The sequence below is a fragment of the Nanorana parkeri genome, unplaced genomic scaffold, assembly GCF_000935625.1.
Source record: "Nanorana parkeri isolate BGI_ZX_2015 unplaced genomic scaffold, ASM93562v1 scaffold284, whole genome shotgun sequence".
Classification (NCBI taxonomy): domain Eukaryota; kingdom Metazoa; phylum Chordata; class Amphibia; order Anura; family Dicroglossidae; genus Nanorana; species Nanorana parkeri.
This window is the reverse complement of record NW_017306552.1, coordinates 507476-521662: the sequence shown is the minus strand read 5'-3', so window position 1 is coordinate 521662 and position 14187 is coordinate 507476. Positions and strand designations below refer to the sequence as shown.

The 14187-nt window shown below is 42.5% G+C and overlaps 1 protein-coding gene across 1 annotated transcript in view; it reads left to right on the top strand.

Moving 5' to 3' along the window:
* The first annotated feature begins 13562 nt into the window (after positions 1-13562).
* TIAM1 (T-cell lymphoma invasion and metastasis 1) overlaps positions 13563-14187 on the top strand; it is a 191095-nt gene continuing 190470 nt past the window's right edge. The window contains exon 1 of the mRNA XM_018557457.1: positions 13563-13636. Within this exon, the coding sequence (XP_018412959.1) occupies positions 13633-13636 (4 nt within the window). The 5' untranslated portion in view covers positions 13563-13632. The remainder of the gene's footprint in view (positions 13637-14187) is intronic.

Genomic DNA, 14187 nt, shown 5'->3' with positions numbered 1-14187 from the left:
GCTAGTTGACCTCAGCTTTATTACCTATAACACAGCTCTGTGATTGTCATATCATGAGACAGATTGGCTTTCCTAACAGAACATTGGTGCCTCCATCCACCCCTCCACTGGAGACATTCAGACAATTATTGGAGTCTTGACTGGTGTACACAGTGATATAGCATAGTATTGCTTTACTGTGACCCTTAACCTTTATTTCATGTATATAAATGGCAAATATTTGACGTATATTTAAAAAAAAGCTAGCAGAAGCCAGTGACATGGGTGTGGGCGTCACAATGAGCCTGTTTAAGGATCTGCTGATTACCAGCATGAGTAATGCCTGAAGCTTTTGCTGTGCCATCAGAAAAGGCTTCGCTATAGGTTGCTATGTACAGTAAATATTTCGGCAGCTTAAAAAAAACTATGATGGGTAAAAAGTCAGTTAGGAGGACTGCTAATTCAAGCCAAAAAACAATGCAACTAAATGAAGAGAGTTCTCCCAATTTACTGTCATATGAATGGTGTATATTCTTTTTCATCTGCATTTACAGGGTTGCAATTCCGTAATGCATTATCTTGTATTGTGCAACCTCCCTCTCATGCCCCAGTAGTAGTTGTAAACTGGCCTAGGGGATCAGAAATGTAGCTGATGGTCGTGGCTGTGCATTGCAGAAGCTGCCGCCCTGGAATGCACCGCAATTGGTATGAATGGGCCCTCAAAGAACATAATTTTACTGTAGTTAAGCAAAACAACATGGTCACCTCTTTCCCTTCAGCCAGTAATTGGAGAATAAAGGAGAAGCAGAAGATTAATGAACTCATTCCTCTGCTCACTCTATTTCCTCCTCCAATCAACATTTTCCTTGTCAGCATGTGCACTGCAGCACACCTGATTGCTGTGCATGGAATTAGAGTATGATACCAAGTCACATTTAGGTACCTAATTGCTATTAAAAATGCACCTAGCTTTTAATGAATACATAACATTTAGTTTTTTTAATTCTGCCTGATTTCAGTGTTAAATCTAACCCAATTGTAATCAAATATCAGTGCCTCTGGGCAGAACTGGATGATGAGTTCTGATTTTGGCATCAGTTGCATGACAATTGTCTGGGAAAATCAACACACCTTTTTATTGTTTTTTTTGCTGATTGCTATATCACAGCGTTGGATGGGAGTGAGAGTGGGAAATGCATCACCTAATATTTGTGACTAATTGCAGCCAGTACCTCCTTGTCACCTGCATAGTCCAGGGAAATATTCACCATATATTTCTTCACATCGATTTATAACATAATGTCGGTCCAAACAGGTATGTGAAATTGGGTTCCAGAGCACCCTGGGATGCCCTGAAACTTCTGCTTGAAAGGTTTGCTTTTAAAGGGAATTGTTTTTTAAGACTTATATGTTTTTGTCTTTTGAAGTCATTATCTATCTATCTATCTATCTAATCTATCCTATCTATCCTATCTATCTATCTATCTATCTATCTATCTATCTATCTATCTATCTATCTATCTATCTATCTATCTATCTATCTATCTATCTATCCTATCTATCCTATCTATCCTATCTATCCTATCTATCCTATCTATCCTATCTATCCTATCTATCTCATCCACTTGCACAGAGCAGGTGGCAAATTCCAGACAACAGTGTTCGCTTTCTGTTGTCTTCTGTAAAGGAGCAGGTGAGATCAGCTTACACACATTGCTGAAGGCATTATAAAAAGGACACACCCTTAAATCATCTTGTAGAGGTGAGACAGTCTTGAAAGAAACCTATACCGAGGATGTGTGGAGGTTGCAATTGCTGACGTCGCCTTCTCAAAATACAATACCCCTGACATGTCAAAGAAATGGCTTCAGTACTTTGAGTCACTGACATAGAACTGGAAAGATAGTCACTGAGCTAATGGCAGGAAAGAAAAGGTCGGAGGGACTACATGACAGGGTGGACATGGGATCAAGAAGATCAAGGTTTTCTTTTAAAATGAAGGACACACACCTGATTAGTCAAGTTATAGGTGTTCTAGGAGAGGCTTCACAGTGGTCTGAGAGGGCGAAGATTTTCCTGGTCAGTCTGGGTGGCATAGCAGGGTTGTGCAAGAAGGAGAACCTATGGCTTGCCCTAGCCATGTAAATTAGAAGCTGTGGCTTTCTCTTGACTTGAGCTGCATGCTAGGTCTAGATCAGTGCCGCTGTAAGTAGCATTTTCTGCTAATAGTAATGGAAGCCTCTGTATTTCTCTCAGAACGCCTTTCCTTTTGTTAGTTTACACAGGCTGCCAGCAAGCATGCAGGCACTACTGGGGTTTTCTTTTAGTTAGCCTGCCATGAGTGCTGTGGGTGCATCCAGTATTAAATAGGTTTTAATTTAAAACAAAAACCTTCTTAGGACCTGTGTTGAGGGGCTTTGTGGATAAGCAAATGCAGCCTACTTTTAGGTACATTCTTCTTGCATTAGACATCAGTTTAAAAAGCTTGTGAAATCATTCAGTTTGACAGGTTGGTGCAGCTCCTTCGAAGCTGCACCAACCATCTTCAAGTTTTTTTTCCATTCCCAATGTCATTTATGGGGAGAGAAGCCGTTCTGATGCAAACAAAAGCCCCTACATTGTATATAAAGCCAGAACCTATTCTTAGTTTTGAAATTATGTGAAATTATTATGTTTTAAGAAAGTATGAAGAGGTGGGAAATCCAACATTTTTAAGTTGCCACAGAAAAAGAAATTGAAGGAGATGTTCCAAGTGATGAAACCTTTTTCTGGTGAAAAAGGTCTAAGAGAAGATATCCCCTCGCTTTGAAGAGACCTCCTCTTACTTCCTGCTCTGTCTCTGGATCAAGAAGTGAAAGGAAGTTTCTCCAACGAGACAAAGACAGCAAACAAACAAAACGCCAAGGGTCTTAACAGTTTACTACTCTGTCAATAAGTTAAAGAAAGTGGCTTTACATACATATTATGAGTTAAATATTATATAACACTTGCAAAAGATTATGTCCCATAGGTTTGCTATACTTGTCTCAAAGATTTTACTAATGGCACTGTAGGTAATGGGGAGGAGGGGGTGTTTTGTATTCCAATCCAGAAGAGCAGCCTAGAGTGAAAAGGCTGCTCCTGTATAGATGCATTGAGCGTTGTCACCCTAGGACAGGAAGTGTTACTTCCTGTCCTAGGGTGACAGTGGAAGGGTTATCAGGTAAACAAAACAAAGCTTGAAAAAAAGAAAACGAATGCAGCTACACATCTAAAGAGTGAAATAGAAATATATTATATATATATATATATATATATATATTTGTTTTTTGGTTTAGGTACTTCAAACTTTTTAGGCCCCTGATGCCCAACCTGCGGCCTAAAGGCCACATGCGGTTGGTGTTTGAAGTGCCACCCTCAGGCTCCAGCAGTCAGTATTGGGAACATTGATTTGTAAAGAGGTCTTTAAAGTGGAAATACAACCTGCTATTATTTACAGTCAAGGAAGGTGCCATCTTAGCCTCTGTTTGGATTGCAGTTGCCATGGTGTTGCACATGTAATGAGCTAGGACACCAGCCATATGAGGGCTTGAAAGTTCGGTCTAGGGCTAAAATAAGCACACTGGAAACTTTGGCAATTGTCCTGCCTTAAAAGTCACTGTTTTGGGAGACCATTAACTTGGTGGGTCTAGTTTTGCTTTAGTAACCTGGAGCCGTTTCATGTAACATATCCCCACTTCAGTCTCCAGCCACTCCTTTAGAACAGTCTCTGACCATTTCCTCTAGTAGGTTTCCAGTCTATGACAGTCTTCTGTAGCATTAAATATAATAAATACTATATGTGGCCCTTTGGAGACATTTGAGACCCAGTGACAAATAGCACCTCGTGCCAAACCCTGTGTAGCTGCGAGCACTATAAGAAGTGTTACCCTCTGAATATATCAAATTATAATGAATGTGTTGCGCTTAATCTAGAACAATACATAAACAAATCTATATAATAAATATGTGCTTAAATAATACATGCAATCAAAAAAGTGTTCACAATGAATCTTCTTATAAATAATAGTCATCTGGAAAGTTCAATCATATATTCCGTGTTCAAATATACACAAATGTGGAATCACACGTATATAGTGCTCAATATTTGTCCCAAGTGCACCACACTCTTTATCCTTCCACTGTGAAAGTTCTTTGTATAAAGTCCATACGTCAACTCCAATTATCACCCAGGTGCTCCCCCTCTCAGTGGGTCGCTCACCTTATAAATAGACCTGAACAGGTCTAGAATCGCTTTAATGGGTCTCCAATCGGTCTTATTCAAAGGCCATCTCTCCACAATGGTTGCACAGAAAATGACGTCAGCGTGTCATCACGACCATATCCAATAAAATATAAAAACAGCCCATAGCGTAAAACCACAAAATTAAAAAACCTCCTTTTATTTAAAAAACTACTCGCATGAGGAGAGTAGACATAAAACTTCAAATAAAATATATACTCGACAACTCTCTTTCCGTGTCACAGTGTTCTCTGGGTGCAAAGACAGATCGAACAGGAGCTGTGCTGCCGACCATGCAATCTCCAATCCACGTCTGCGAGACTCCACCCTACGTCACAACTGACTTCATCTGGGGGACATTTGAGACCCCCTATACCCTGTTAATGGACAACCACTGGCTTGAACTATCTAAGAACAAGTCGACTCATTGGGTTTACTAAGTTAGTCCTCATTGTTCTGCTAACTACATACATGGATCTGTCTGTCTTCCCTAGAACACCCTCTTATGTGAAGGACACAGAGCCACTTGTTTGAATGACTTATTTATTGTTATCAATTATCACGGCCTATGTCAAGATATTGGCACTAATTGAATTTGCAGGCTTTGAGTACATAACCAGTTAAATCCAATGAGAAGTGGGAAACCTAACTGGCAGTATCCTAAAATAGCCACAGCCGTGGCAAACACACAGAAAAAGAGCACATTTTGTTCTTTATTTACGTGTAGAAAAAAGCAGAACAATCTTTTAGTTGCTAGGTGACCGGCGGATCGGCTGTTCTTGTTCTATAGAGGTAGGGAAGCTAGTTGGATAATGCCTCTGAGTATATCAACAGTTGTTAAAAGCCCATGTTTGACTATTGACTGGGTAGCTGGATGTGCCTCAGCACACAATTAAGGCCGTGGAAACTGTATTTTACAATAGCCAGAAGGTCGTGTTTCACTTTGAAACTGCATAACAAGGGCAGCTTACCTGTGTCTTGTAGAAAACCACCTGCTTTATAAAGATAATGTTCACGTCTTGCTGTGCCAACAATTTATGAAGCACTTTACATATTGAACATTCACATCAGTCCTTACCCTCAAGGAGCTTACAATCTAAGGTCCCTATCTTACACGGACGCATACACATTCTAGGGCCTATTTAGACAAGAGATAATTATCCTACCAGCATGTCTTTGGAGTGTGGAGGAAACCCACATAAGCACAGGGAGAACATGCAAACTCCATGCAGACATTTTCCCGACTGGGATACAAACTCTGGACTCCAGTGCTGCATGCATATGGTGATTCAACCGGGATGCAAACCAGGGACTCCAGTACTGCAAGGCAGAAGTACTTACCTCTAAGCCACTGTGCTGCCCATTTTGTTATTTATCTGTATGGCGATACAGCCATCTTGGGGGCACACTCAGTAGAATATCATACTAGGGCCAATTTTAGAGCCTACCTCCCAACTGTCCCTGTCATTTGGAGGCACTCATTTGGTCCAAGCTGTCCAATAAAAAAACCAGTGAGGACATCGATATCGATGCCTCACCAGTGATGAGCAAGTGAGGGACAGGGAGGCTCCTCCCTTCCTCCTCCCCACACACTTTGTTTACCGAGCTGGGGCGGAGCTTCGGCAGGGCGGAGCTTTGGCAGGACGGGGTGGAGCTTCGGTGGGCTGGGGGATGCCTCACCCAGCACAGAGAAGGCACGTTACTGCTGTACATACTTTTAATTGTAGAACCTCTTTGTGGTATAAGACGTCATTTAAAGCAGAACTCAAGACATGGAGCTTTTTGTTTTCCATACTGCGTATGTATTCCACATCTGGATTCCTGCACTGTGCCTAAAATGTATACTTTTCTTTATGGTGGATAGTAAAGCTCCCAAAGTACTTCCGGCCTGCTGTGGAGAGCTGCAGCTGCCATAGATGGAAGTGCTGGTGTTGTTTATCTGACCCCCTCTTCCCTTGGCCATTCACAGAACACCATGTATACTGTGAACTATTTACAGTATACATGGCATTCTGTGAATGGTCAAGGAGAGAGGGGGGCAGATAAACGACACCAGCACTTCCATCTATGACAGCCGTAGCTCTCAAATCCACAGCAGGCTGGAAATACAGATCAGTGGCATCACTAGAGAGATGCGGGGGTGCGTCCCTCAACAGATGACACCATTGGAGAGGTTGACACCAAAATGACAGTCATTTTGGTGTCATCCCCTCTGAAAAGTCGGGCACTCGGCCATAGACAGAGAGCCCGACAGTTGCACAAGAGAAGAGGGGACAGGGCAGCATAGCTCATCCTGCTGGGTGAATCTGTCCCCTCCTCTCTTTGCCAGCGTCCATCACCAAGATAGCCACCGGCAGGTGAGCACGCTTGATGTCATCACATGCGTGCGCAATGACTTCACACACATGTTTGATGATGTCCCATTGGGGTGTCAACCGGTGACACCATGCCTCTGGGCCCCCCCCTGTGTGCTGTCCTGGAAGATGATTGGGGAAAGTTATATAGGCAGAGCCAGCTGCCACTCACGGGGCTGGGGGAATCTCAACAGTAATGTCGGGATCTGTCCCGGCTGCGGTGGTCTCAGTCTACCGCAAGCTGTAGCTCGCGATATACTGAGCTTTGCGTCACAGGAGGACGCTAGTTTATGACCTCCCGTGACCCTTAAGAGAACTATGGGGAAAAACACTTCCCCAATAGTTCTCTTTTAAGTCCCATTAGGCATTGTAAGACTGACAGTTACAGGCATGACTCCTAGAGGCAAAGGCATGTTAAAGCAAAGCTGGAGGGCTGGAGTTGCCCACCCCTGATCTAATGGCTGGGTAAAAGGTTTCATAATTGGCCCTTTTTAAGTTAGCCCCTAGAAGTCAATGCTATACTCCAGAGTAAGGGTACAATCACACCAAAATCGGAAGGAAATCGCAAGTCAATGGAAGGTCAGTTGATTTGCAATTGTACCTTCCAAATGCGTTGCGATCCATTTTTCAACAGACGCTAATGGATGGGCACCGAAAAATGAACGGGTGTGAATGGGGCTAGTTCAACCCGGATTCGTTGCATTACGTTGCGCTGAGAAAAAGTAGTGCATGTGCTACTTTTATTTCACTGTAATGGAACAGATCGGTGTGAACTAGCCCCATTCACACCCATTCATTTTTGGTGCCCTTCTGTTAGCATCCGTTGATAAACGTATCGCAAAGCAACACATCGCAATGCATCGGATCCGGTGTGAATGGGCCCTAAATGTGCAATACAGAAAGAACACATTTTTAGTGACTCTACTGCCAGTGTAAGAAGTCTGTGAAGGTTCTCATTCATCCAGGTTGTGGTATATCTGTAAAAAATAAGTCAAGGCAACTGGACTTGCTGTATTTTTCTTGAAGACGTTTCACTGCTCATCCAACCAGCTTTCTCAATTCAGAATTGAGAAAGCTGGTTGGATGAGCAGTGAAACGTCTTCAAGAAAAATACAGCAAGTCCAGTTGCCTTGACTTATTTTTTTTTACAGATACAGTGTAAGAAGCCTCAGATGTGAGCTATTTTTGGGGCAGTGGAGGGGAAACTTAGTTGCATTGTGAATGGCATGATTGCCCTGCAGCGTGGTGCAGTAAAATGTCCAATGAAAGGACATCTTCATCTTCTATCTGAGTTTTCTAACCCAGTTATGTTATTTTGCCTAAAATATGTTTTTAGAAGATTGCGCAGTAACAATAGAAGGTTGTCAGAAGAGATTTACTGAGCAGTGAAAGTGCCTGTTGGTTCAGCAGTGTACAATGAGTGAATGAATGTGTTTGTGCATGAACCTGGTTACTTGATATCATGGGATAGGAAGAAGAGAATGTCTCCCGCTGGGATGTCTCACGCTGGATCTATTGTGTTGTTATGCAGATCGGCTGAGGTGAAATACTGTACACAAGCCTGTACTTGTCCCTTGGAGGATTGCTGGATGACACTGTATAAAGTACATCTATTGCTTTCCACCCTGTTCAGCCAGATGGAGCGGTTTCTGATGCAGTGTCTCTGCACACTGGCAGCCTGTCCTCCTGCTTTACTCACAGGAAGGTTCATCCTTATGGGCGTATCTGGACCACATAAAGCCCGTAGCCCCAGAACTCATTCCACAGCCCCTCTGGGGGCACATTACAATGTGGTCATTATTGTATATACTGCATAACACTAAAACCTTTTTTTCATTTTGGACAGAGTAAGGAAGGTGTTAAACCCTTGAGGAGTTTTTTTCCCCGCCATCTTGTCCAATTGGAGAGATTTCCCTAAACATGCAACAGGAATTGAGAGCAAATGAATCCAAGGTTCTCACGGCAACAAGTGTCCACATTAAAAGATTTTAAAATTCTGGATTTGTTCAATGTTTGGGGTCCACATTTTTCTAATGCATTCTGTGCATGTTACTTGCCTTGGCTTTTTGTGGTGAGATTTATTGGCGTGGTTGCAGTAAGGCAAGCAGCTTTAAAGCACATGTCTTGCAGCACACCACAGTTCAAAGTAACACACTACTACCGGTAGGCTTTCCTTAACGCACAATAATGTCTGAAGAAAGCATGTTGATGCATGTGCGTTAGCACAGTGCAGCAGGACAGCAGTATCTAAATGGGCCCTAACACCTCATCCATTGGGCCGCATTGCTCAACACAGGCCCAGTCAATGACGAGCTGAAATCCATTGTTTCCAATAGGCCCTGCGACTTACAAGGGTTCAGAAACAGGTAAGGGGGACCTGTTTTAATGTTTCCCGTTTAAAAGAAAAAAGCGGCACACTGTAGAATACCACCAGCTAAAGAGGTGGTATTCTACCACCAGCTAAATCCCAGCAATAATATATTAAACACCCGGTATAATGTATTATTGCTGGGACTTGTTGTTCCTCTATAGCTGGTGGTATTCTCCATTGCGCTGTATAATGTATTTTTGCTGGGATTTGTTCCTCTATAACTGGTCAGTGGTAATCTGCATTGCGCAGTATAAATCATTATACAGCGCAATGGAGAATACCACCAGCTATAGAGGACTACAAATCCCAGCAATAATACATTATATACAGCGCAATGCAGAATAACGCCAGCTACAGAGGACTACAAATCCCAGCAATAGTACATTATAGTATAATGTACTATTGCTACATTCCTCTATAGCTGCTGGTATTCTGCACTGCGCCGCTGTATAATGTACTATATTGCACACCACACTTTTTTTTTACTTCCACCGCGCCAAGCTTGCTTCCGTGATGAACTACAATCTTAACACAAACTAGTCGTCAATCACTGGAGCCTTTTTTTAAAAAATCCGATTAACCGATTAATCGAACTTAATAATCGGCCAACTAATCGATTATGAAAATAATCGTTAGCTGCAGCCCTAGGCCCGGTACACACCAACAGCAGAACACAAAGAGTCACAGCGTACTGCATTATTTTTGTTTCTGCTCTGTGAAAAAAATGCACATTAATGCAAGCTATTAAAATAAAAATATCAAAGCATGTCAACTCAAGTGCATTTAACATGCGCTAAACACATGGCACGTGGTGGAAATTCATCCTTTCTCACGCAGCAACAGTGGTCACCTGGACACAGGTCGAGTCTTCCTAGTGGAGACACACTGGCAATAAAAAACAGATTCAAACCTTTCCATACTGTATCCAAAAGTGTATCTTTCTCTCTCTCTGTTTTTTTTCTGCCTATCATATTGATCCATTGACCATTGTATACAGAACTCAAGTTCACTCTGATGCTTCAAATAAATGAAGATGGCGTCTCTAAAAACTGTCTTCTCTGCCCAAGGAACTTGTAGGCAGTTGGTGTCGGATGGGGCAGCCTATGCCAGTACAGACAATGCAAATGGGGAAGCTTCTCTGTGCCTATAACAATCCTTATCAATGTCCGTTGAAGGAATATGGGGGCACAAAGCTGCTATCTGATAGCCTATGGCTCCATTCTGCCTTTTAACCATTGCTGACCGATTTTAGATACTGAGCATCCACAGTTGAATTTTATTGCAGCTTAAAAGATAAATCTTACAGCATTCGAGCATCCTGCTGTCTCCTTAGTGATTGTTACTGTTAGCTGCTGACAATGTCCCTGTAGTGAGTAAAAATATCAGCATACAGAATGCTTTTGAAATAAATGCTAACTCATGTTTTGCCAGCAGGGGCAGTGTTGTATTGATAAGCAGCAGGTGATCTGATTGATCATATCTGGCTACACTGGCCAGCTCTTAAGGTGGCCATACACTTTACTACCATCGCAAGACCTTAGTCTTGCGATGGTTGTAAAGTAATTTAAAAAACGTACGATCTGCCCATCTTGGACAGGCAGATCGTACTTGCGATGGCTGCAATGCTGAACAGGCAGTGTGCGTGTGCGCACACCGGCCTGTGCGGCATTGATCTCACAATCATGCTAAAAACCAGCCGAAAATCGTACGATTCTCGGCTGGTTTTCTAGCATGCTCCTTAGACAAAAGACGTGCGACCGTACAGTAAAAACGGTCGCATGCCTTCCATACACTTTGCGATTATCGTACGACCGCGGGATTTCCAGCGATTATCGTGCGATAATCGCACAGTGTATGGGCACCTTTACACTGAATGTTTTAGGGCCCGTTCACAGCTAAGTGTAGCATTAATCGCTTAACACACCTAGTGTGCATTACTGTATGCTAGGTGTGTTGTGGCACCCCAACGCACCTCCTGGCCGCCATAATTTGCATGGCACCCCAACGCACCTCCTGGCCACCATGTGCTGTAAAGTGTGCATTGCAGTGGAAAGTTGGTGCATGCACGCACTTTTGCGTTACCACATGTTGCATTGTAGCACACATTGTCCGGGAGGTTCTTTGGGGTGCTATTCAAATGAATAGCAACGCACCTAATGTATGGTAATGCATGCTACACTCACATGTGAACACATGCTTAGAGTGCCCATGCATGATCTGTACAAGCAATGGATCGGATTCAAGCACTGCTGTCCACAAAGGGCTGCTTAAGGGCCCGTTCACGGTAGCCTGTTCGCTAAAATGGTGTGTTTTAGCGGGCGGCTAGTGTGTTATGTATGTCAGCTTTGGCAATGTGCTGGAGCTGTCACTGTTTACATTTTTTCTTTTTAAACTTTTATTGGTAGTGTACGATGTGTCCTTGTTTTCTGTGTCCTTGTGGTGACCTGCCTTGATCCGGTGTGGTAAAAACTGTGAAGTTTGGGTGTTTCTGATTGTGGTAGCATAGATTATCACAGGTAGACCTTTTTAGCGCTTTGGTTATTCTTGCATGTGTGGAGAAAAGGCGGAAGATTATCACACCACATATGAGCATTTCCCTATCAGATAAGTCAAGGAGAACACTGTTGGTCCCACCACATGTTCGGCTAACCTTACCTAAAGGTCCCCACGCACCTTGCGATAATCGTACGATAATTGCGGGAATCCCGTGATCATACGTTTATCGTAAGGTGTGTGGAAGCCGTGCGACCTCTACTACTGTAAGGTCGCACAACTTTTATCTTACGAACATGTTCGAATACAGGCCGAGAATCGTACAATTTTCGGCGGGTTTGTAGCATGTTCCTAGGATAAAAGCCGGACGGGCCGGTGTGCCCGTTTGGCATTGCGGTCATCGGAAGCACGCCCCTCAGCGGGGCGGGCTTGCGATCATCGCAAGTACGATCTGCCTGTCCAAGATAGGCAGATCGTACGTTTTTTTAATTACCTTGCGATGGTTGTAAGGTGTTTGCCCAGCATTATTCATCCGTGATTGGGTAATCACAAATTATGCATCCACTTCCAGCTTCTCTTGCAGCAGCTGGGGCTCGTAGAGGTGCAGTTACTAGTACTTCTGATGTTGGTGGATAGTGTTATGGCATAAAGAAGTTTCACAACATGTAGGTAAAAAATCTTTGCAACCAAAAAAGAAATTATGCTTTAATTGCAGACATCTATTGTCTACGTTGGGAAGAAGATTGCAGAGGATCCTGGAGGTGTGCAGGTTGTTCAAGGATAGCCAGTTGTCTGCCTTCCTGGTAACACACATACACATAACAGATAGAAGCATCAGTTAGTTGGCATCTCCAAGTGCTTGCATGCTGCCTCTGATCACGGTACTGTATAACAACCCTGGACCCCCAAAAGCCCTTTGTATAGCAAACAACCACCCGAGCTTCCTAGACGATGCAGCTGCCCCTCCCCACTATAAATGCACCTTTCTTTTGGTTAACAGGGTCAACCATCACAGAAATAGGGCCGGTAACAAGGCACAACCAGCACCACAAACCAGGGAAGCTTGTCCAGATTTTTGCATTACAGGGCATTTTGGAGTTTTGGGGGTCCCTGGTTTCCTTAGAGCAGATGTGAGGCAATGTGTTTGGAGGTCCTGCTATCTAACTTAAGCATAGCTTCCATCTGTCGTACATTTGGGGGGCTTTCCCCTTTTTGGAACCCAATCACTCTGCTCTTCATTCCTCATCAGTTCTCAGTCAATTGATCTAATATAAAAAAAAAGGGAAACTACCAAACCTGATATACTTTGCTAAACCTTTCAACCAACCTCTAGATTATTTTTGAAAAACAGGTATATAGAAATATCGATGAAAGAAGCACCTATGTACTAATCCTTCCAGGTTGTGGAACTGGAAGCTTGGCAGTGGGGTGTTATTTGCCTGTATACTTTATGCTAAAGGTTGTCACTCTTTATCCCCTCCGAAAGTTGGGAGGTACATTGCTGTGTCTCTCTTTCTGTTTTCACTCGCAGATTCACTTTAAATATTTAATCTGAGACAATCCTATTAAAACAAAGTGATTCCTAACAATAGATCCTTTTCTATTCAGGGGGAAAATGAGAATGACAAAAAGAAAATGTCATACCATCCTAGTATCAGAAAAATAAATAAAATACACTATGAAATTGCTCAGACTTAATCCCCATCTTCATATCCTTCAAATAAATTGAACATTTCAAAACCCTCCTTGAAAGATTAGAGAATTTGATATTATTTTGTTGTAACATCCTCCGGAGCTGCTACCTGCACTTTTTTTTAGGTTGCAAATTTGAGGCACCCAGTTGTGATTTCCCCCAGGCAATTAGGCAGAGCAGCAGGAGCCCAGCACACATGCAATTGAAGAGGCACAATCTCCCACAAGCTAGATTGTCTAGTGTGACTAAATACCAAAAGGCGAGTTAAACAGATAAAAAGAAGAAAGGAGGCACAGAGGAATGAGGAAAAAAAAAAGGCTCCCATAACACGCCCACATTGGCCTGTCTCATCTTCATATGAAACTTAGTGATCCCCTCCCAGTACTGCCAGCCAGCACAAGCACTGAGTTGTGAAAGCTGTTTCATTTGTGTGCAGCATGTGGATGGGGACAGCTAGGGAAATCATGGACACAGCCAAACAATGGGTGAGTTTGCCTTTATTTTCCTTTACTTTTTGCTCTGATGTTTACCCTCCAACAATTCCCTGATGGGTTTTTCTTTTTTTTAACTGATGACCGATTATCTCTTGTTGCTACTTTTATACTTTTTGTTGCTTTTTGTTATAACACCCTTTATACTTTTTGTTGTTTTTGGGATTGTTTTTTTTTTTTGTGTGTTTTAAACTGCAAAAGGCAATTGTAGCTAGTATCAGTAAATTGATGGCTCTGTTATCTAAAACGATGGCAATGTTTTTGTACAGTTTTAAATTCTTTAAGAAGTTTTGACATGTTGATGGCTCTGCTTAAATACAATTTAGGATTATGCCTTTTGTATAATTCTATATTCTGCAAGAAGTTTATTTCATAGTTGGCTCTGATTTTATGGCATGGGGCTGACTTTGAGACAGTTGTCCCTGGCTTTAAACATCAATCTTATTTTTTTATTGAAGTTTTACAATCACTTCCTGTTTGCTGCTGTTTAACGTTTTGATAAGGAATATTGAAAGTGTGTGTCTGTGTGATTATATATATATATA